This window comes from Heloderma suspectum, chromosome 6 (genome assembly GCF_057233095.1).
Source record: "Heloderma suspectum isolate Gila_16-S chromosome 6, 16-S_ref, whole genome shotgun sequence".
NCBI classification, from domain to species: Eukaryota; Metazoa; Chordata; class Lepidosauria; order Squamata; family Helodermatidae; genus Heloderma; species Heloderma suspectum.
In genome coordinates, this window is record NC_139463.1 from 124366609 (window position 1) to 124388145 (window position 21537).

General features: G+C 51.0%; 2 protein-coding genes across 5 annotated transcripts; one reads left to right on the top strand and one right to left on the bottom strand.

The window, feature by feature from the left end:
* Positions 1–9292: 9292 nt before the first annotated feature.
* On the bottom strand, positions 9293–14449 carry LOC146343017 (uncharacterized). 3 transcript variants are annotated; one of them, XR_014783974.1, is made up of 3 exons: positions 13705–14431; positions 12874–13171; positions 9293–10513 (listed from the first exon to the last, which is right to left on the bottom strand). XR_014783974.1 is itself a non-coding variant. In XM_084806514.1 (3 exons), the coding sequence occupies exons 1-3, from the start codon at positions 13831–13833 to the stop codon at positions 10456–10458; spliced, it is 489 nt and encodes a 162-aa protein (XP_084662640.1). In that variant the 5' UTR covers positions 13834–14416; the 3' UTR covers positions 9293–10455. The 3 variants fall into 3 exon arrangements, 1 of the variants encoding a protein (XP_084662640.1); XM_084806514.1 differs by having other exon boundaries at positions 12870–13171; positions 13705–14416; XR_014783973.1 differs by lacking the exon at positions 12874–13171 and having other exon boundaries at positions 13705–14449.
* Positions 14450–14487: 38 nt separating this feature from the next.
* CMTM5 (CKLF like MARVEL transmembrane domain containing 5) lies at positions 14488–20845 on the top strand. Of its 2 annotated transcripts, none has more exons than XM_084806513.1 (5): positions 14488–14650; positions 16052–16606; positions 17733–17828; positions 18302–18380; positions 20496–20843. In XM_084806513.1, the coding sequence occupies exons 2-5, from the start codon at positions 16505–16507 to the stop codon at positions 20510–20512; spliced, it is 294 nt and encodes a 97-aa protein (XP_084662639.1). In that variant the 5' UTR covers positions 14488–14650; positions 16052–16504; the 3' UTR covers positions 20513–20843. The 2 variants fall into 2 exon arrangements, with proteins under 2 accessions (XP_084662639.1, XP_084662638.1); XM_084806512.1 differs by lacking the exon at positions 14488–14650 and adding an exon at positions 14902–15052 and having other exon boundaries at positions 16454–16606; positions 20496–20845.
* Positions 20846–21537: the final 692 nt, after the last annotated feature.

Consider the following 21537-nt stretch of genomic DNA (forward strand, 5'->3'; position numbering starts at 1 on the left):
GTCTTCGGGGGAGAAGGCTCCTCCCCCCCCTTTTTTTTTGAAGGATTCTTGTGGAACCTTAAGGACTAGCGCATTTATCACTGTGGTGGCAGAATCTTCCTCCCACGAAAGTCCGCTCAGAGGCTTGAGATGTTATGCTCCTTGGCAATAACGCAGTCTTCCTAGCTTTGTCATGCCACATTTTACAGCTGGGGCAGGAGGCGCAGGCTTTTGGCCCCACTGTTTTATCATGCCCACCCAACCCCCACCTCCGGTGTTTATCGTGTGTGTGTGTGTGTGTGTGTGTGTGTAGATAAAGAGAACAAGAGACAGCAATGTTTAATCAGTCAGACAAATAGAACAGGATTTCCCCCCCCAAAAGATATTTTTGTACTCCTGCAAACATACTGCTCCCCCAAGTCTGTTGACCATTTCTGCTGTGTAAGGATCCACACACTACTAACTGAGTTGGCTATTACTATAGGATTCATAGATTAAAAAAAAAAACACACACACAAAACACTTTTCATCAGCTGAAAAGGTGGCCTGATTATTTTAATTATTCAGGACACAAGTGGCTGTAAACCCGCCCCACTGCAACATGCAACCATCATGCTTTTACACAAAAGGAGATAGTCATAATGGCTATATATTACCTCCATTATCCAAGGCAGTGTTCCTCTGCGTAGCAGTTGCTGGGGAACATGGGTGGGAGGGTGCTGTTGCACTCATGTCCTGCTTGTGGGTTCCTGGTCGACAGCTGGTTGGCCACTGTGGGAACAGAATGCTGGACTAGATGGACCCTTAGTCTGATCCAACAGGACTCTTCTTATGTTCTTATGAAGTATCTTCTAAAATGCTGCCTGCAGTCACACACACACACACAGATACATCTTCTAACTTAAAAAAAAAAAAGATTTAGGTTTAGTTATTTATTCGAACCCATTTTTAGCCCACTTCCCCCTCCCTAAAAATATAAAACATAAAACCAGTCTTGTCATTCAAACACATCAAGTGAAAAAGAGCAGCAAACACCCCCTAACAGTCAATAAACAAAATTAAGCAACAGCAGAGTCAAATGCTTGTTTAAAGAGACGTGTCTTCACTTGCTGATGGAACATAGCTCAAGAGGAAGATGGCCTAACCTCTTGGGGCTGGAAGTTCCACATATGGGGAGCCACCACCAAGAAAGCCCTCTTGCACATTATCACTGATGGTGCCCCTGAAAGCAACAGCACACGTGAAAGAGGTGCAGCAGCTGATCCTAAAGGGCGGGTAGGAGGACATGGGAGGAGATGGTGTCCTTCAAGTAGCCAGGTCCCAAGCTATCTAGGGCTGTAAACGGTGATAGCCAGCACCTTGAATTGCACTTTGAAACGAACTGACAGCCAGCGCAGTGGATACAATAAAGGGATCCCAATGCCCCAGCCAAAATTCTAGCAGCAGCATTCTGCACTAGGTGGAATTCTTGAGTGTTTTTCAGGGGCAGCCCCACATAGACTGTGTTACAGCAGTCCAGCTGAGTGCATGTAGGATCATAGTAAAGACTGACCATACCAGGAACTTAGGTAGCTGGTGCACTAGCCAAAGGCGAGCAAAAGCGCTCCTGGCCACGGCTGACCCTTGAGCACCTAATAATCTCCAGGAGAACACACAGGCTAAAAACCTGGACTTCCAGGGGAGTGCAGCCCCATCCAGAACAAGCTGACATCCTATCCCTGCACCGCTAGACTTCCTAAGCAATGGCACCTTGGTTTTGTCTGGATTTGATTTCAATTTGTTCACTCATCCAGTCCATTACTGATCGCAGCCACCAAATCAGAATCACCGGTGTTAATCAGCCAACAGAGCAACCCTGTTCAGGTATGTTCAGACCTAATGAGTTCCAGGCAAGTGTGCAGAGGACTGAAGTCTTGAGGTCAGACACTTCATCATTTCTCTCTCTATATCTATACATCTCTATGTATCTATATATCTATATATAACACATCATGCATCTGATGAAAGGGACTCTGGCAAGCAGATGCCATGATGAATCTGTTATAGTCCAGTTCTATACATATCTATCCCAAAGTAGGTCAGCTGAGTCCAATGAGGCTTATTTCTGAGTAGAGATGTTGTTAGGCTTTTTCTGAGTTTGCTGTTGCAGGCTAACATGGCTCCCTTTCTGGAATTTGGGGACAATGGGTAAGCGGTAGGGGGTTTTGCAGTCGCCTGACAATGTGCACTTCTGTTATCATCAAAATGTGGGGCAGGATAGATGGGGAGAGAGACCCACTCTCTTCCAGTTGCCCAGAGTTTTCTGCCTCACACTCAAACCAGACAATTTAAAAAAGAAGAAAAATAAAGGAGGAGGAAATGAATTTAAATGGGTAGACTAGGGAGAGCAGCAGACAAAAAGTCCTCTCTAAAGCTGGAACAGAATGTCATTTGAAAAGCGGCAACCAAACCGTTGACCATTATGCAGGAAAAGATGCAGAAAAGGATAACCAAAATTATTGCTGGGCCAGAACACCACCTTCCATATGAGTAAAGGCTATAAGGTTTGGGGCTTTCTAGTTTAGAAGCAGGAAGGAGGACATGATGGAGGCTTTTAAATTATGCCTGGTGTGGAGAAAGTGAATTTGACAAAATTATGGAGGATGGGGAAGAGATCTATTCATGGTCTTTAGCCATAATGGCTCAATAGAACCTCCAAGTTCAGGTGCACTACACCTCTGAATACCAGTTACTGGGGAGTAACAGCATGATAAAGCTATGGCCTTCATGCCCTGTTTCTGGGCTTCCTTGAGGCATTTGGTTGGCTATTATTGGAAACAGAATGTGAGATTAGATGGATTCTCCTCATCCTGGTGTGATCCGGCAGGATTCTTCTTATGTTTGCAGTGTTGAACCTCAGGCCTGTGGGCCAAAACTGGCCTGTCTGGAATTCCAGTCCAGCTCTCTAGGGTTCTCCAGACAGCCACTCCCTTTCCCCTGAGCGCCAGTTGTTTGGTAGACAAACTGAAGCTTAACAAATGGCAATGCAGTGATGAGGGAATGCATCATCTGTTGAATTTCTGCCTGCCAGGCACCCAGCAAGAGAAGAAAAAAGCTGGCAGTCTGCTCTCTAAAGACTGAGCCATGCCACCTCTCAAGTTACATGTGGCATCTTTGGCTTTGGATAGTCCATGCTCAGCACCACCTAGTCTGTGGCTGAGCTGAATCACACTTCGGGTTCTCCAGAATCAGTGGTTATATTTGCAAAGCAGAGAAAGGCCTTCCTGAAACCCCCTATCCTTGTGCATGGGGTGTGTTTGATTGTGTGGATCACAACAAACTGTGGCAAATTCTGAAAGTGATGGGAGTACCAGACCACCTTACCTGTCTCCTGAGAAACCTGTACGAGGGTCAAGAAGCCACAGTAAGAACCAGACATGGAACAACCGATTGGTTCAAAATTGGGAAAGGAGTACGACAAGGCTGCATATTGTCGCCCTGCTTATTTAACTTATATGCAGAGTACATCATGAGAAACGCTGGGTTGGATGAATCACAGGTCGGAATTCAATCTGAATATTGAATATGGTATCGTCTGGTGGTATACCATATTGGTGGTATCGTCTGTATATCGTCCGATATGCAGACGATACCACCCTAATGGCAGAAAGCGACGAGGATCTCAAGAGCCTCTTGTTGAGGGTGAAAGAGGAGAGTGCAAAAGCTGGTTTGAAACTCAACATTAAAAAAACGAAGATCATGGCATCTGGCCCCATCACTTCCTGGCATATAGAAGGGGAAGAAATGGAAGCAGTGACAGATTTTATTTTCTTGGGCTCCAAGATCACCGCAGACGGTGACTGTAGCCATGAAATTAAAAGACGCTTGCTCCTTGGGAAGAAAGCTATGGCAAACCTAGACAGCATAGTAAGAAGCAGAGACATCACCTTGCCGACAAAGGTCCGTCTAATCAAAGCTATGGTTTTCCCAGTAGTAATGTATGGCTGCGATAGCTGGACTATAAGGAAGGCTGAGCGCCGAAGAATGGCTGCTTTCGAACTGTGGTGCTGGAGAAGACTCTTACGAGTCCCCTGGACTGCAAGGAGGTCCAATCAGTCAATCCTAAAGGAAATCAACCCTGACTGCTCATTGGAAGGACAGATACTGAAGCTGAAGCTCAAATATTTTGGCCACCTAATGCGAAGAGAAAACTCTCTGGATAAGACCCTGATGCTAGGAAAGACTGAAGGCAAAAGGAGAAGGGGACGGCAGAGGATGAGATGGCTAGACAGCATCACCGATGCAATGAATGTGAACTTGAGCACGCTCCGGGAGAGAGCAGAGGACAGGAAGGCCTGGCGTGCTACGGTCCATGGGGTCACGAAGAGTCGGACGCGACTGAACGACTGAACAACAACAATGGGAGAGGGGTTGTACTCTGTACATGCTCAGAGAGGTTCTGTCAGTGATAGTGCTGCACCTATTATAGGATGGGAAAAGCTGATTTTGAAACAGATTCCAGGGGTGAGACTTTCTAAGTCAAAGCAAAGGCAGCTGAGGCCTAGGAAAGAAGGGGCGAGTGCTGCCTTAAAGTCCCATATTCCTCCCCTGCCCACTCCCTCTGTGTTCCTATTCTTGGGATTCCCACTCAGAATACTTTGCTATGGTGACCCATCGTGTTATCACCTCACTGAGCAGGTATTTCCTTGTCCCCATATTTTCCTGCCTGCCTAAACCACAGGGTAAGCCCTCGGAATGAGATGCAAAACTCCTTTGATAGCCATGGTGGAAAGGTGGCTGGGATTTCTCTCCGAAACAAAACAAAACAAAGGTATTTTCCTGAGAGACGGAGCACACCAAATGTAGGTCCCAGATATTGTGTGTGTGGGTAGATGGGTGCGTAGGTGGTGTGGAGTATATGGAAGAAAGGGCTAATTACGACCAGCTTCCCCCTTTCCCGGAAATACCTCAAAGACACGTAAGAAAACAGGTGGTACAATCGGACATAGTTTGAGCGAGGAATGAACCCAAAGATGGACAGATTAGGGATTCAGTGGTGGGGACAGGGTTTAAAAACCTCTTGCACCTATCTACGTGTTCACCGCCAAAAGAAATACCTTGCACGTTACATAATATTAACTATATATGGAAAAAATATACACATATATAGACATACACAGATTTATGTTCTGGGAAATGTGAAATATTTAGTCATTGATGACCTCTCAGTATTTAGAAGTAGCAAATGGACCTGGCTTCACATGGGTTGGAATAACCCTCAGTTTGGGACAGAGAAGACTTCCAGCAAACGTACGCAGCTGTCAGAGCTGGGCGCACTGCGCCTGCCCTGTCTGAGTGAAGGCGTAGCTGCTAGCACCCCCTGGGCACGACCCCTGCCACCATGCAGACCTATAGCCCGCTGAGGGAGGGGTCTATCCACCCAATGGCGGGGGTCCCATAGCAGCAGGGAGGAGCAAGTGGATAACTCTGTCTCTCCGACTGCTCTCCTGCCTTCACGCTGCATTGACAGCAAAGCTAGGTGCACCCCCAAAAAAGATATTGCAGAGCTGCAAAAAGTGCAGAAAAGGGCGACTGAAATGATCCAGGGGCTGGAGCATCTCCCCTGTGCGGGAAGGTTACAACAGCTGGGATTGTTTAGCTTCAGAAAAAGGGGAGCAAGGGGAGACATGATAGAGGCCTACAAAGTTATGCACAGTGTGGAGAAAGTGGGCAGGGAGACATTTTTCTCCCTCTCTCGAAATACTAGAACCCAACGGGGTCATCCCATGAAGCTGATGGGTGGGAGATTCAGGACAGATAAAAGGAAGGGCTTCTTCACACAGTGCAGAGTTACACTATGGAACTCACTTCCACAAGATGTGGTGATGGCCACCACTTTGGATGGCTTTTAAAGGGAATGGGACAAATTCCTCGAAGATAAAGCTATCAGTGGCTACTAGTCCTGATGGCTATATGCTACCTCCAGTACCAGAGGCAGTGAGCCTGTGTACACCAGCTGCTGGGGAACATGGGCGGGAGGGTGCTGTTGCACTCCTGTCCTGCTTGTGGGTTTCCTGTGGGCATCTGGTTGGCCGCTGTGTGAACAGAATACTGGACGAGATGGACCCTGGGTCTGATCCAGCTTTAGGGCTCTTACATTACCAGCTACTACACAGTCCCTTATTCCTGCCTCATCCAGCATGGCTCTTCTTATGTTCTTAGTTAGGGATGTCTGCCCCTACTGGCTGAAGCTGTTAGTACAGGCTTCAATCCCATAGAAACATTTAATTAAAATCAAGTAATGTGTTTTTACAACAAAACAGCCAAAGGTGCACACCCCTGGGGTCCCCTTAATATGCATGCCACGTTTCAGCAGTCTAGGTTTCACGGTCTTGGTACTATGGTGCCGAAGGACGGACAGACACACGTTACTATAGTGTGCTTGCCTGTGCCTGTGTGCTTGTGTTGAACCAGCCATTTGGCTATAGGCCTGTAGTAAATCTTTAGTAACATGAGTACTACTGGTTGTAGCTGCACCAGAATACACTCTGAGTGACTCACTGGGTTTAAAAAACCACCTATTGTCCAAGTTCTCATTTTACTGAATGACTCACAGGGAGCCTTAAAGGAGTCGCCTTTGATGGAGGGAACCCTGGAAAAAGAAGTCTGAAATGGAACCTAACCAGACTTTTCATAACCACAAGGAAAGCCCTTCAAAAGTCAGTATTTGTTGTGCCCACGCATCTCGCTGGTGGCTCCAGAGCACGTCCTATCACACTGACTGAGCTACCTGAATTTTGTGCCAGCCTGGGTTCTTTGGGAAGGGTGGGGTGTAGAGAGCAAGGAACCTCAACTCTTGGGTGTGATTTCCAGTTCTTTCAAGAGGCATGGGATAAGAACATAAGAAGAGCCCTGCTGGATCAGACCAAGGGTCCATCTAGTCCAGCATTCTGTTCACACAGTGGCCGACCCACGGGAAACCCACAAGCAGGACATGAGTGCAACAGCACCCTGCCACCCATGTTCCCCAGCAACTGATTTACACAGGCTTACTGCCTCTGGTACTGGAGGTAGCACATAGGCAGCCGGACTAGTAGCCACTGATAGCTTTCTCCTCCAGGCATTTGTCTAACCCCCTTTTAAAGCCCTCTGAATTGGTGGCCATCACAACATCTTGCGCTACCGAATTCCATAGTCTGACTATGTATCTTATAGTGAATCGCTTCGAGATAGGTTTAAATATGTTCAGCCGTATATAAATCTATTAAAGAAAGAAAGAAATTATAGGGGAGGGAAATGTGTATCTCCCATTAGTGATTTTATTGTATTTTTTAATCAATGCTATTGTACTCAAAAGCCAAGGTGGCAGAAAAGGAGGGGCAGAAAGCCCAATTCCACACACACACACCCCTTGGCATTTCTATGGAGAAGCCTCTCTACATACTATCGAATACAGCCCTGCAAGGTAGACCAATAAGATTCTTCTCATATTACAGATTAGGTGCTGAGCTGAGCCATGGAGGTTCAGTTAGCGATGACAAGAGAGTGTCAGGACCCACCAGTACTCAGACTCCAAACCTGAGGGAGAATTCCTCCAAAGGGAGGGGAAGTTGGATCCTGTATTAGCCCCTAGCCCAAATGTGGACCCCAGAGAACATCCAGATGTGGCTTCCCCAGGCAACACTCCACCCAAGGGAGCTCCAAGAACAGGAACCCCAACGCTGTTTGTCAGGAACCCCATCCTGGCCTTGGATTCCTTTTATCGCTCCATGGAACCTGGGAGCAGCAGTGTCCAAGGCCTGAACCTCATGTCTGGTGGTGGCTGAGTGCTCATTTTGCAGTCCGAAGCCTCCCAACCATCTGGTCTACTTGGGAGCAGGAGGCAAGCCCTACACATGCTCAGGATCATGGGCCGAAGCTGTTCCAAGAAGAGGCAGAACCATCAGGCTTTCTGTAAGGACCATCCGTCCAAGACTGCTCAGTGTTTGTGCAACAGGGGTGGTAGGTTCTCAATTTTTCCTCCGGCTCCTGTTCCTCATCCACTGAGCTGTGGAACCAAAGCCTCCAGGTTCAGTGGCAGCCTACCTGTGAATCTGGCCAGGTCCAACGGAGCTGATGAGCCAGGTGACATTTGAATTGAGGATATCCAGCTCATCGCCTGCAATCGCCATTGTTACGCCAACTCTTAGAAGCTTATCTGTGGAATTCCGAAGCCAGAAGCTTTATAAGCCCCCTCTCCCCTAAAAAGTGAGTCGGGGGGAAGCGAAACAAGTCGCTAATAACAGGAGCAATCCTGTGATTCGAAAGCTGATCCTGTTGCTGATTCGAGCTCCCTTAGGTGCTGAGACCACACTGGGATAGGTGCCCCTTGGCCTTTTGAGCTGCATCTCCCCCTCCTGTTCCAAGGGCGCTCCCCACTTTTGCTCATCATATCTCAGAATTCATCTCCAGCAGGTGGTTTAAAATGAATGGTACAAAACCTCCATCGGCCGTGTCTTCCAGGAACAGGTGGAGTGGCCTGCCACAAATTTTGCATGGAGTGATGAACGGAATTTTGCCAGCAATAAAAGCGGGTTCTCTGGGCTTAGCGTGGCAGGCAAGACACCTGAGCCATTGACAGACAGGAGCCGGACGAGGGAATCCAAGATGGACAAAATTCAGCTGGTAAGTCCCAAAACTCTGTTCTTTGAGCTTGCGAAAGAGAAGATGGAAGTGGGATTTAGAGGGTGAGACTTAGGTGGGGCCACAGGAGACACATTTGGGTTCTACAGTTTCTGGGACTATAGATTTAGGGCACAATCTTATGCATGTTTAGACAGAAAACAAGTCCTACGATCCAGCAATGCTGGCTGGGGAATGCTGGGAGTTGCAGGACTTTTTTTCTGCCTAAACATGCATAGGACTGTGCCCTAAGTTGACTACTTCTATGTAGGATGATGGATGTTAATTCTACCTTTCCTTCCCTGCTTTCCTCATATCTTACTTACCTCTTTCTTGCTCTCTTGGAGCATTTTTCCACATGAATGGGCTACACCTGCAATTCAAAGGTAAAGCCATGGCTAGAAAATATCTGCCTTCCCCAACCTGGTGCCCTTCAGATGTGTTGGGCTACAGCTCCCATCTGCACTAGCCAGCACAGCCAATGGTGATGGATGCTGGGAGTTGTAGGCCAAAACATCTGGAGGACCACGAGTTGTCCACCCCTGGTATGTGCATGGCCAGCTGGGGGATGCTGGGATTTGTAGTCCAACTCACCTGGAGGGCACGAGGTTAGGGAAAGTTGCCCCATCTTGACTTACCTTCTTTTGTGTCTTTTTAATCTTTTCTTGGATTGGTCTGTGATGACTCTGGCTGGGTTCTGAGTAGCGATCATTACTTTGGCTATCTGAGCCACCTGCCTCACTGCTGCAAAAGGCACAGCAAAAAAAGTGTGTGTGTGGTGATACGGGGAGTAGCACCTGTACTGATCACGACATTTTGGGGATGGGAAGGAATTTCTCCACAGGCCCATATTAGTTAGCAACTCCAGGCTTCTTTCTTCTGAACACTGCCAGGGAACTATCGAAGCAGGGCTATACAGTTGGCAAGCAGTGCCTGGAGTGTACCATTTCAGCCTGTGTGGCTTGAATTCCTCCCCATGGAGTGGGGAGCTCCCTGCATGTAGAAAATTAGCATGCCAGCGAAATGGGTTCAGTGGCGCCATCTCCTGGACATGCTGTATTTTCAAGCCCAGGGAGTCGTTGCTGGTTTTCTTCTTCCCATGGGGGAGCTTTCAGATGTGTAAGCACCCTCCGCCAAGTCGAAATTATACAGTCCAGGAAAGCAGTGGAGTCTGGTGGCTCCAGTGTCGGTGGGGCAGTAGATCTGCTCCGGGTTTCAGTCAGAACTCTAAAAGAGCTGCCCAGCGTGACATCAGAGCCACCAGCCTCCACTGCAGGACAGGCTGCACCGCTTGATTCTGCCAGTTCTGTAAACTGCTTCTAACCTGTCGCTAGGGCTCTTGTCCAGTCTGCTCTCGGAACCATCCAGTTCACAAAGTGTGAGGATGGTGTGTGCACGTGTGCAAAAGGGCTACTAGACTTCTTTGGCAAGCAAGCAAAATTGTACTGAATGTTCAAAAACAATTGAAACAATGCAACTAAAACAGTACAGCTCCTCATTAACAGTACCTGAATACCTACATATAAATGTCATTTTCACTATTCACATCTAGCTGGTAATTGCAATTTTCCATCTCATGTAAAGATGAGAAAGAATTAGTTTAAAGCACCCTTGGGCCCTCCAACTCCACTGGCTGGGGGATAATGGGAGTTGTAGTCCAACACGCCTGGACAGCACCAGGTTGGGGAAGGGTGAATGAAAGCGTCTCTCCAAAATGAGTGTTTGGGGACCTGACGTGTTTGCTTGCATATGAAAATAAGAGGCTGTTCCATCACGGTCAGCAGCGAATTCCATCCCTCATTCTCTCTTCCCTCTCACAGGCTGTGGCAGTCTGCATCACCCTGTCAGTACTTCTTCCAGGCCAGGCCCAGGACTGCTTTTCAGAATTGCACGGCTGTGACGAAAACAAAATCAATCGAGTTGTTAAGCATCAACTTGGCTACCATCCTACACCCATGCCCACACCCACACCATCCTCCAACGATTGCCAGGCATCATCTGAAGGCGACGAGAGCAAGCGATCCATCTCTCCTTGGAAATACATGTAAGAAAGGAGCGAGCGCTTTTGGTCCTTTATTCTAAGCATCCATCCAACAATTCCAGGTCTCTGTGCAACCTGCTATCCATCCCTCCATAACATCTACCCATCGCCCACAGTATCCACTGATCGGCAATACTAAGATAACTTTCCAACCCAGGAATGCAGAACCCCTGGCCCACGGGCCTAATTGGGTCTGCAGTGGTTCCACCTCTGGCCTCCAGGGCCCTTTTTCTCTGTGCTGAGAGAGACACAGAACTCGGTGCCTCTCTCAGCACAGAGAAAGGCAAAATGGGTGGGGGGCGATGACTTCCGTGGGAGTGACTACACCAACCGATAGCATCCGGCCCTGGGGGCAATTCAGCCCCACATCTATTCTGGTCCTGCACCTCTGAGCTAACCCTGTACCAGCCTTCCTGATGTGTTGGACTAACTGGCCATGCTGGCTGGGGACGATGGGTGGGAGTTTTAGTTCAAGAAATCTGGGGGGCACCAGGTTGGGGAAAGATTCCCCGCACTGTCCTGAGAAGAGCATCATTCTGCCTAGGTTTATCCATTTCTCCCTCCTCTTTTCCATCACACCAGCATCTGCTCCTAGAGAGATTTCAGAGGGTTCTTTCCTTTTAAGAAGGTGTGATGGTAGCAAATGTGTTTTATTAAGTTATCTCACAGTTAAGAGAAATTCTGCCCTTACTTAATCTTCCAAATGGTTGGCTTTAAAGGAGATTAGACACAGACATGTAAGAGTGGAAGTCAATCGACTTACTAAATCAGGGATGTTTCACCTCCTTTAGCCTGAAGGCCAAATTCATTTTTAGAGGAGCTGGGGGGAGGGGGCACATTTCAGTGGTGGGCAGGGCCGAAGGCAAAAGGGGCGGGGCCAAAATTCCAAAAATACCCACATAAGAACATAAGAAGAGCCATAAAGCTGGATCAGACCGAGGGTCCATCTAGTCCAGCATTCTGTTCACACAGTGGCCAACCAGCTGCCCACAGGAAACCCACAAGCAGAACATGAGTGCAACAGCACCCTGCCACCCATGTCCCCCAGCAACTGGTGTACACAGGCCCACTGCCTCTGGTACTGGAGGTAGCACATAGCCATCAGGACTAGTAGCCACTGATAGCCTTCTCCTCCAGGAATTTGTCCGACCCCCTTTTAAAGCCATCCAAACTGGTGGCCATCACGATATCCTGTGGTAGCAAATTCCACAGTTTAACTATGCGCAATGTGAAGACATCCTTCCTTTTCTCTGTCCTGAATCTCCCACCAATCAGCTTCATGGGATGACTCTGGGTTCTAGTATTTTGAGAGAGGGAGAAAAATGTCTCCCTATCCACTTTCTCCACACCATACCTAATTTTGTAGACCTCTATCATGTCTCCCCTTACCCTCCTTTTTTCCAAGCTAAACAATCCCAGCTGTTGTAACTTTCCCTCACAGGGGAGATGCCCCTTGATAATTTCAGCTGCCCTTTTCTGCACTTCTTCCAGCTCTACAATATCTTTTTGTTAGGTGTGGTGACCACACACATATTTGAGCTTCAAGCTCTTACTGCCATAGTAACTAAGCCTTAGGAGAGGCATCTCAGCCTTGTAGAACTGGGGCAGGGGGATGCACAAAAGACAGGAGACCACCAAATGACTGGCGGTTGCGGGGAAAGGGATGGGGCCCGGAGAAGGCCGTGTGGCCACCTGGGGAACCCTGGATGGCTGGATCAAAACCACAGGCGGGCCGGATTTGGCCTGCGGCACCCAGGTTCAACAGCCCACAATAAATGGATAGCTTGAGGTTGCTTACCTCTCGTACCAGTTGGGAAGCAGTGGGGTGCATTTGCTTCTATGCCTCCCTTGTTGGCTTTTTCTGGAGATATCTGCTTGGCTACCATGGAGCACAAATTGGGGGCCAGACAAACACTCAGCCTGGTCCAAGAGGGCTCTTCTTACGATCTTAGGTTTCAAATGCTGGGGTTTGGGTAACTGGCCAATGAAACCAAATTAGTGGCAAACCAGATGCTTTAACCTACTGAAAAGGAAATTGTATTTCTGTTGCCTCCTCTAGGAAAGACTTTAACATCACCCGCTACCCCCATACACTCTGGCAGGCCAGGTGCAACTGCAATCACTGCATCGCCTTGAGATCCCCATTGCAGGATGACAAGAAAAGAACCTACACCAAGGTAGAATGGAAGGGGAACTCCGTCCCGCTCACCTACCACATCCGCGTCTTCTACCGGAAGCCTTGCCAGCGGGATTCCACTCGGTTCTACCTGGAGCCAGACACTTATGCTGTGAAAGTGGGCTGCACGTGTGTGGCGGCTCGGCAATCGTGAACCCAAGAGGGGAGGGGCGTGCTGTGTCGGGAAGGGTTGATGCTGCTTCATTTGGGGTTCCCAGTGTTATTTGGGGGTGCACTTTGGACATGTCCTGGTCTCGCACTGGCAAAGCAGTGGCTGCATTTGGGGGCGCCTGCGGCCTTGAAACGGGAAGGTGATTCCTACAGCAAAACTGTCGCTGAGATCGAGAAAGGAAGAGGAAAAGGGAAAAGAGTGCTTCTGAGCATGTGAAAAGTTTCTCCCCACTCCACCGAGTGACCAGAGCCTGCTAGCTGCACAAATCTGAAATTGGGAAGATGGGCTACCGGGCCACTTCCACACTAGAGGCCTGGGTACTCTGGCACCCTCTTTTTCCACCCAAGAGGTGAATTGTGATGAGAGGCCAAAGCATCCACAGCTAACTGGGTTTAAATCACTTTAGCTGTCATGGTTTCCCTTGAAGGTCCTTGAAGACCAATTTGTAAAATCATCATCATAAGGGATTGTGGATTCTGTCAGAGGTCCCTTTGCACTGTTACAAAACGACAGTCCCCACATGCCTTCAGAGGGAGGTCAGGGGGACGGCTTGATGCAGATAGATCTGCAGTATAAACAAGACTGGCTTGATTTGTAATGCTCAGATATATACATTTGAAGGATATTGGATTCTACCACACAGAAACCTGGATTAAGGTGTGGAGTGAATCCTTGTCTCTCCCCTGAAGCACTTACCACAAGCTGATTGTCAACTTTTTCTTCTTCCAACGCTCCTCTGCCTTGAACATTTGCATGGCCAGGGGTGGGGGAGATCTCAGCAGATGAAAGCTGAGAGTCCCCTGCTGTGGCATTCCGACCTGTCATGCAGCTCTCAAAGGCACAGAAGCCCTCCTGTTTAGAAAGTTGGCAGTACCAGACCCAGGGTTCTAGTTGACACCTTTAGCGGCCACCCTGCTCCTGGGCCTCTATCCCCAGCCTGACATGCAACAGTGTAGTTTCTCCTGCTGCCTTATCTCCAGGGCAGGGAGGAAATGCTTCTTCATTGATATCAGGCAGGCCAACTCTTTAAAGGCCCTGCAAAAACTAGGAAGTTGGCAACCGTAAATGGGCACTTGAGAAACGATTCAGCAAGAGGCCACATCAACGGCAAGGGAGTTGGAGGGGGCAGGTTTTGCCTCCTGCGCGCGGATCGTTATCGAAACGGTCGATGGCGGCAGGAATGGATGGCCCAGGCTGCAGAGCCCCCTTCCAGGCCGATCTCCCTCCCTGCATCGCCGCCGATATTGGTGTGTCCGGGCCCCCGCTTGCGGCCGCCCCCGCTTGCGGCGCCCGTATCGCATCCGCTGCATTTCGTCCGCAAAGCCGCCTCGCGCTCCGGCGCCGTCGCGCTCGCCCAACGGAGAGCCCCTTGCGCAGCAGCTCGGGCGCTGGTCTCATTCGGCGCCCCCTGCCGGGCGCGCGCGGCGCGTGCCCGCCCCCCGCCCGCTGCTCCCGCGCGCCCCCTGGCGGCGCCCTCGCGCCCGAGCCGCCGGGGGGGCCGCGGCCGCAGAACGCGCCCGTTCCCGCCCCGGCCCCCGGGCTGCCAGACAATCGGGGCCTTGTTCCGCCGGGGCCGGCCGCTCCTGGCCCTGGCGGACAGTCCCTCATTGTCTGGGGTGGGATGCCGGAGCGAGAGGGGCAGGTGGGCGAAGGGACCCGCCGGGACCCCCATTCCGAGCTGGGGGTGGGAGGCGGGCGGCCCAGGGGCAGCTCCGAGCCCTCCCCGAGCCGCCTGCTCGCCCCCCCCGCTCCCTCTTGCCCCGCTCCTTTCGGTGGCTGCTCTTCCCGGCCCCCGCACCGCCCTCTCCCCCCGCGTGGAAAGCCGGCCGGGTGCCAGGTGCGCTGCAACAGACGCCCCTTTCATCCCTTCTGCGGCTGCGGCGCCCCCGGCCCGGCCCGGCCCGGCCCGGCAGCAGCGGCAGCAGCGGCGCTCGGAGGCAGCAGGATGGGGGAGCGCGAAGCGGCGCCGGGGGGGCTGCAGGGCTTTGCCCTGGACAAGGAGTTTCTGCGCTCCCCCAAGGGGGTGCTGATGGAGGCAGAGCTGGTAACAGACCCCCCCATCCACTTTCTCTCCGCCGCCTGCTTTCCGCTCGCCCCTCCTTCCCCGTTCCCCCCCAAGTTTGCTTCCACGGGTTGCCTCTCCGTCCAGCCCCGTCTCCTTCCAGTCGTTCCCTTCGAAGGACCTCGCGCTCTTCCTTTCCTCTTTCGCTTTACTCCTCCCATCCCTTCTCCGTCCCGCTCCCTGCCCAGGTTCATCACTTCTGCATCTTTCCTTCCTTCCTTCCTTCCTTCCTTCCTTCCTTCCGCTCGCCCAGCCTTCGATATTTCCTGCCCACCCGCTTAGGGTGAAATCTTGTGCGTGTTTAGAGCGCAATCCTATGCATGTTTAGACAGGAAAAAAAAGTCCGACAACTCCTAGCAAAGCTGGCTGGGGGATGCTGGGAGTTGCAGGATTTTTTTCTGTCTAAACGTGCATAGGATTGTGCCGTTAGACAAAACTCTCAGCATCCCCCAGACAGTGTTTCTGGGACTATAGATTTAGGGCACAATCCTATGCATGTTTTGATAGAGAAAAGTCCTATAACTCCCAGCATTCCCCAGGCAGCCATGTAGGAGTCATCTCTGTCTAAACATGCATAGGGTTGCACCCTTAATTTTTCTTTTTCCTTTCTTTGCTGCTTTATTTTCCCTATTTCATGTCTTCGCAATCCATCCTCTCCCTTTCTGACCCTGCCGTCCGCTGGCCCCAGGCTCTGTTCAGGGTCTTCTTGGGAGGAGGACTGGGTGGGATGGCTTCTTTACCTGGGGAGGAGAGGGTGATCTCAGGGCTAGGACAGTGGTTGGGGAAGGGGTATGGGGTGGTTGATGGGGAAGATTCTTACACAGTCCATCAAATTTATTCCATCAGGAGTCGGGCAAGGGAATAAGGAAGGGAGAACAAGTTGTTGTGGGCAAGGATTAAAAACCCTTCTAGGTGCATATTCTAGAACACTGGATGCAGCTGAGTTAAATAAATATATGCCTGCTTTTTTTTAACTTTCAGAAAAGGTTGTTTTAAAGGGGGCACGGGTGCTTCTGCTCACTTTTCAAGGCCTTCCTAATTTGCGCCAACAATCGCAAATCTAGATCCAGGATGTGGCTCTTCAGATCAGCTGAACCCACCCTGGCGTGCTCCAGGCGTGTTGGACTACAACTCCCATAATCCTCAGCCAGAGTGGCGCATGGGTCCAGATCAATCCATGCCGATAAAGCGCATGTAACCTTTTTGCAGTCATCATACAACAATGCCATTTGGAACTGGGAGGAGCTGGGAAGGGGGAGCCTGTCCCCCCCCCCAATGGGCAGGGAATGTTTTCTATACAAATAACACCCCCACACATAGCTTGGGAAGGATACCTGTGCCGCTCACATATTCCATTTGTGCTTCCCCATCGCTACGTCCCAGGGCCTCTGCTTCTTGGTGTTCTTGCTGTTAACAGCATCCATTTCAGCCTACATGGGCGCTGCCCTGCTGGAAGTGTTGGTGACGCTAGCCTTCTTAGGACTACGGGCAACGCACTACTACGAGCGGCTGACCCGCATCAACTGGCCCTGTCTGGTGGGTAACTCCTCTGTCATTTTATACTCCCTTCATGATGGTCAGTCATGCCCCCACAGTCAAGTTTTTGCCTGCTTTGAAAAAGGTGTTGGAGTTGACTGAACAGCCCTAAAGTGCATTGAAGCGCACTTCACAGCATGATTAGACTACTGCAATGCTCACTGTGTGGGGCTACCCTTGGAGAGTGTCCAGAAGTTTCAGTTCATGCAAAATGTGGCAGGTATACCCCGATACAGAAAGATCTGTACTGGCCGCCAATTGTTTGCCAGGCTCAGTTCAAGGTGTTGGTTTTCAACCTTTAAAGCTCTAAACAGCTTAAGGCCTGGCTATCTGAGGGACCGCCTGTCTCAATATGAACCTGCTCCATTACCAAGATGAGCAGGAGAGGCCCTTTGGAAGACACCCCCACTTGCAGAGGCCTGCTTGTTGGGCACGCGGGGAAGGGCTTTCTCCGGTGTTGCTTGCAAACTCTAGAACGTCGAGGGCCAGTGTGGCGTAGTGGTGAGAGTGTTGGACTGGGAGCCGGGAGATCCGGGTTTTAGTCCCCACTTGGCCATGGCAGCTCACTGGGTGACTTCGGGCCAGTCATAGACTCTCAGCCCAACCTACCTCGGGGGGTTGTTGTTGTGAGGATAAAATGGAGAGGAGGAGGATAATGTAAGCTGGTTTGGGTTCCTTGCAAGAGGAAAAAAGGCGGGATATAAATGCAACAAATAAATAATAAATAACGTCCGTTGGCGTTGTGACTGGTCCCCGCTCTTTCTGCGTTCAGGAAGGGGTGTGTCAAGATGCATCTTTTAAATGTATTACGAAGTCTTTATTGGCGTATGATTTTTGTTTCCTGAATATTTGAACACTGCCTTAGGTGGTTCCAGAAAGGCCGTACAGAAATGCAATCAAAAGATAGCACATTTTTCTGTACCAGCTTTGCCTCTAATACTGGAACTTGCCTGCCGGCTGTAGCTGCTTTAACTCGCATGATGCTTCCCTTGGCCCTGGGACCTGGGTTTTGGCGACATTGGCTAGAAGATCCCGGATTTGGGGATTCGGAATGTGCCAGCGTCTGGGCAGCCTGGCCCCTTTCTGGTATCCGCAGTGCAGGTGATGTTTCTCTTTCCCGTCACAGGACTTCCTTCGCTGCATCAGCGCTGCGATTGTGTTTGTTGTGGTGGCTTTTGCTGTAATTGCCGCCAGCCACGAGGGCTCCGCTGTGTCTGCTTTCGTGAGTCGCCACCCTTCTCTCCATGTGTCGCTTGCCTGCCTTCCTTCCACACCCCTGATTACAGCTCCCCCCCATTTTGGAAATGTTAAAATAATCTACAGGATGTGGCGCAGTCTTCCACAACCCAACGCCCTCCAAGTGTGTTGGATGACAACTCCCAGCAGCCTCAGTCAGCATGGCTGGCTGGGGATGCTGGGAGTTGTAGTCCAGGGGTACAGAGCTGGGGCTAAATCCACCCCGCCCCTGGTTTCCAATCTGGCCTTCTGAGTTTCTCCAGATGGCCACTCCCCCCTTTGTAGCCCCCCCCTCTGGTGGTTTGGTAGTTTCCCAGATTTTGTGCAGTTTTTCCCCACTCTGAAAGGCTGAAATGCCTCCCTGAAGGCCCAGCTATTGGCGTGAGGGCGGCTGAGCACTGATACCCACATCCCCGCGTCTCCCACCTGCATCACTCACTGGCCGCGGTCTTTCACCAGGTCTTCAGCCTTGTCCTCATCGTGGTGTTCTGCTTCGACGCCTACAAAACCTACAGGGCAGAAATGGGATCGGACCAAGGTGAGCAGGGCTTGGGAGGGGCTGGGGTCCTGGGACTGCCTGGGGGTGGGCGCCATGGTGGGACTGACGGGGCCTGAGGCCAGAACTCCAAGTGGCCCCTCATGGTGGGTGGACGAGAGAAGACATGCGCCAGCAGTGTGCACAGCGAGATTACAGGGGGTTGAGTCAGGGGAGGCTGTGGGACCACGTCCCACCGACATCAGAGCCAGCCGCCTCCACTGGGTTGAATACTTCGTCATACTTTGAGAAGGCCAGAGGTCTGTAACCTGATGCCCTCCAGGTGTTTGGGACCGCAACTTCCACAACCCCTGACCATGCTTGCCAGAGCTGATGGGAGTTGTAGTCCAAAATATCTTGGACAGCACCAGCTTGGCTGCCCCTGGATTAGACCCACTGAAATCAGTGGGACTCAAGATAGTCATGGCTAGTTTAAGCCCCATTGAGTTCAGTGGGTCTACTCCAAATAGGACAAAGTCTGGATCCAACTCAGGGGAAATAGAGGCAGGAGTAAAGCAGTATCTAGTCCTTTCGGTTACACATCTGTAGGCCTGGGGTGCTTCTAGATGAGGCTTTTATTCTGCTTCATTTGCAGAATTTTCCTGGGGCGTCCAGACAGCGGCATCTCCAATGTGCAACCCTCCTGTGTTTTTCCAGGGCTTTTCCAAGGAGGAAAAGATGGAATAGCTCCAGAGTGCTTTCTCATTGTTAGCATTAAGAGCCATCTGACTGGAAGTGCCCCTAGTTTAGAGGCTGCATTACTGTAGGGCACGAAGCAAGACAGGCCCAAGAGATTTTGCTGCCTGAGGCGAAGAACAAGATGGCATCCCGTCCCCATTCCGTGCCCAGAAGCCAGCTGGACTGACAGATGAATCTGTCTTCAACACTAGTGATGGGACAGTGTCCTTCACTGCACCTGAAGGCAGCAGGCTGACTTAGGGGGCGGAGAGCAGGCTGCACAGAATGCAGGTCTCTCCAACACCGTGCTGGCACCTCCCAGCATCTGCTGTCTGAAGCACCTGCTTCACTCTGCCCAAGGGTGGGGCCAGCCTGGCGTGAGGGCTAGACGTCTGTGCCAGGGGCTTCGTGGAAGAGGTGGCTTTCAAGCGGGGCTTTGAAGGAAGAGAGGTGGAGTCATACAGGTGGTCTGGGAGGCAGCTCCAGGCATAAGGGGAGAGGGAGAGACGGCGGAGTCTTTTGAGGGAGCTAGAGACCCTCAGATGGTGGAGGGTGGCGGAGATGGAGAAGTGAAGATCACAGGCACGGGGGGGGGGGGAATCAGGATAGAAGACCAGAGAAATATAGAACAGGGGTGGGCAGGCGGGACATCTCCAGATGTTTTGGACTTCAGCACCCAGCATTCCTGACCATTGGCCATGCTGTCAGGGGCTTGTGGGAATTGAAGTCCAAAACATCTGGAGATCTACCTTCTGCCTGCCCACCCCCACCCGTACTATAGAATGGCCTTCCCCAACCTAGTGCCTTCCCAAGATTTTGGACTATGGATCCCAGAATTCCTGACATTGGTTCGGCTGGCTAGGGCTTATGGGGGTTGAAGTCCAACACCACCCTGCCAGAGGGCACCAGGTTGGGGAAAGCTGCTTGTGACACTTTGGAAGGTAAGGATAAAAAGTGTGTGCCGGATCCAGGAGAGGGCAGGGGCCCTGAGTAGGCAGCAAAGGAGGAGCATCATGGGATCGGAGCGACGGGAGAGGTGAATGGTTTGGGCAGCAGAGTGCTGTACAGAGGTGAGGGAACCCCCAAGGTGAGACAAGGGAAGGCCCAAGGGAGAAGATTGCAGTAGTCTAGATCCGAGATGACCAGGGCACAGAACAGAGTTTCTGCCATGGGGATAGAGATGAAGGGTTGTACTTTTAAAGCTGTCTTCACCAACCTGGCGCCATCCAGATGTGTTGGACTATAGCCGGCTGGGGGATTCTGGGAGTTGTAGTCCAACACATCTGGAGGGTGCCAGGTTGGTGAAGGCAGCGTTAGACTATAATAATAAATAATGGACACATTCGGTGCCCTCTGATGATCCCCCCAAATCTACTTGGGGCAGGGCCGGCCCAGACGGGCAAACACCCTCTCATGATGCGCGTCTATTTTCTCTTCCAGACTCAGATCTTGGTTGAGGGACCTGGCGCCCCCTGCGAGTGAAGAGTCGCTGCTGCTGCCCGCTTGAGTCGTTCTTCCTGGCCCCTCAGCCTGTGCCGCTGCCTTGGCTCACGCCGATCGCCTGGCAGCGCTCCTCCGCCTCCGCTCAAAGCTCTGCAATGTTCCAGCCGCGCCCAGTGCCCCCTCCCTCCGCATCCCACCACCTACAGGAGTGAAGGGCCAGCTCGTGTTCTCCCAGAGGAGACCCCCTGATCCTGTGTTTCGGAAGATGCGGAGCCTGGATTTGGCCCAGGGGTGGTTTTGTATTTAATTTGCTGAGAAGACAAGATTAAAGGTGCTTTTAATACAATACAGTGGCCTTTACATGCCTGTCCGGGAGCAAGAGATGCACCTCTGTCTGTCCAACTATGCGCAAAGATATGTGCATGTGCATGAGGGAATGTGCCTGGACTCTGTGTGAAGTAGGCAATTTCCAGGAGTTGGGGGACCATGTCCCCCGCCCCCGGAACCCACCAGGGGCAACACCCCTTCCTGCTGCATTTGGATTTGCCGCGGCAGCAAAAAACCCAATGGTTTTGCAAGAAAACAAGGCACATGCAGTGTGTGCATGCTGTTTACAAGCAGAAATGTGCCTTTTTTTTAAGCTGCCACAATGGCAAATTCAAGAGCGGTGGGGCAGATGCATGTCTGCGCGTGCAAAACCAGCAGTCCATTCGAAATCAAAGGCTTCCAAAAAAATCCCAAGGAACTGGCTGCCATTTTCCACACTGGCCACCAGGTTGCGCCATAATACAGAAAATAAACCCTGGAAGAGACCTGGATGCCAACATCGCATGCAGACGCTCAATCTGACCACCGGAGGGCGCAAGTGATAGCCATAGGAGTCTGGGCTGCTTTGCTGGGCAAACTTGATTAGGACGCGAGTCTGGTAATATAACGAATGTCCTCTTCAAACAACAAATCTGTGTGTATCTGGGCAAGTTTCTTTGAGAGGTGGATGGATTTCAAGTCGCCCTACTTTGTTCCCTCTAGGAGGGCTCCT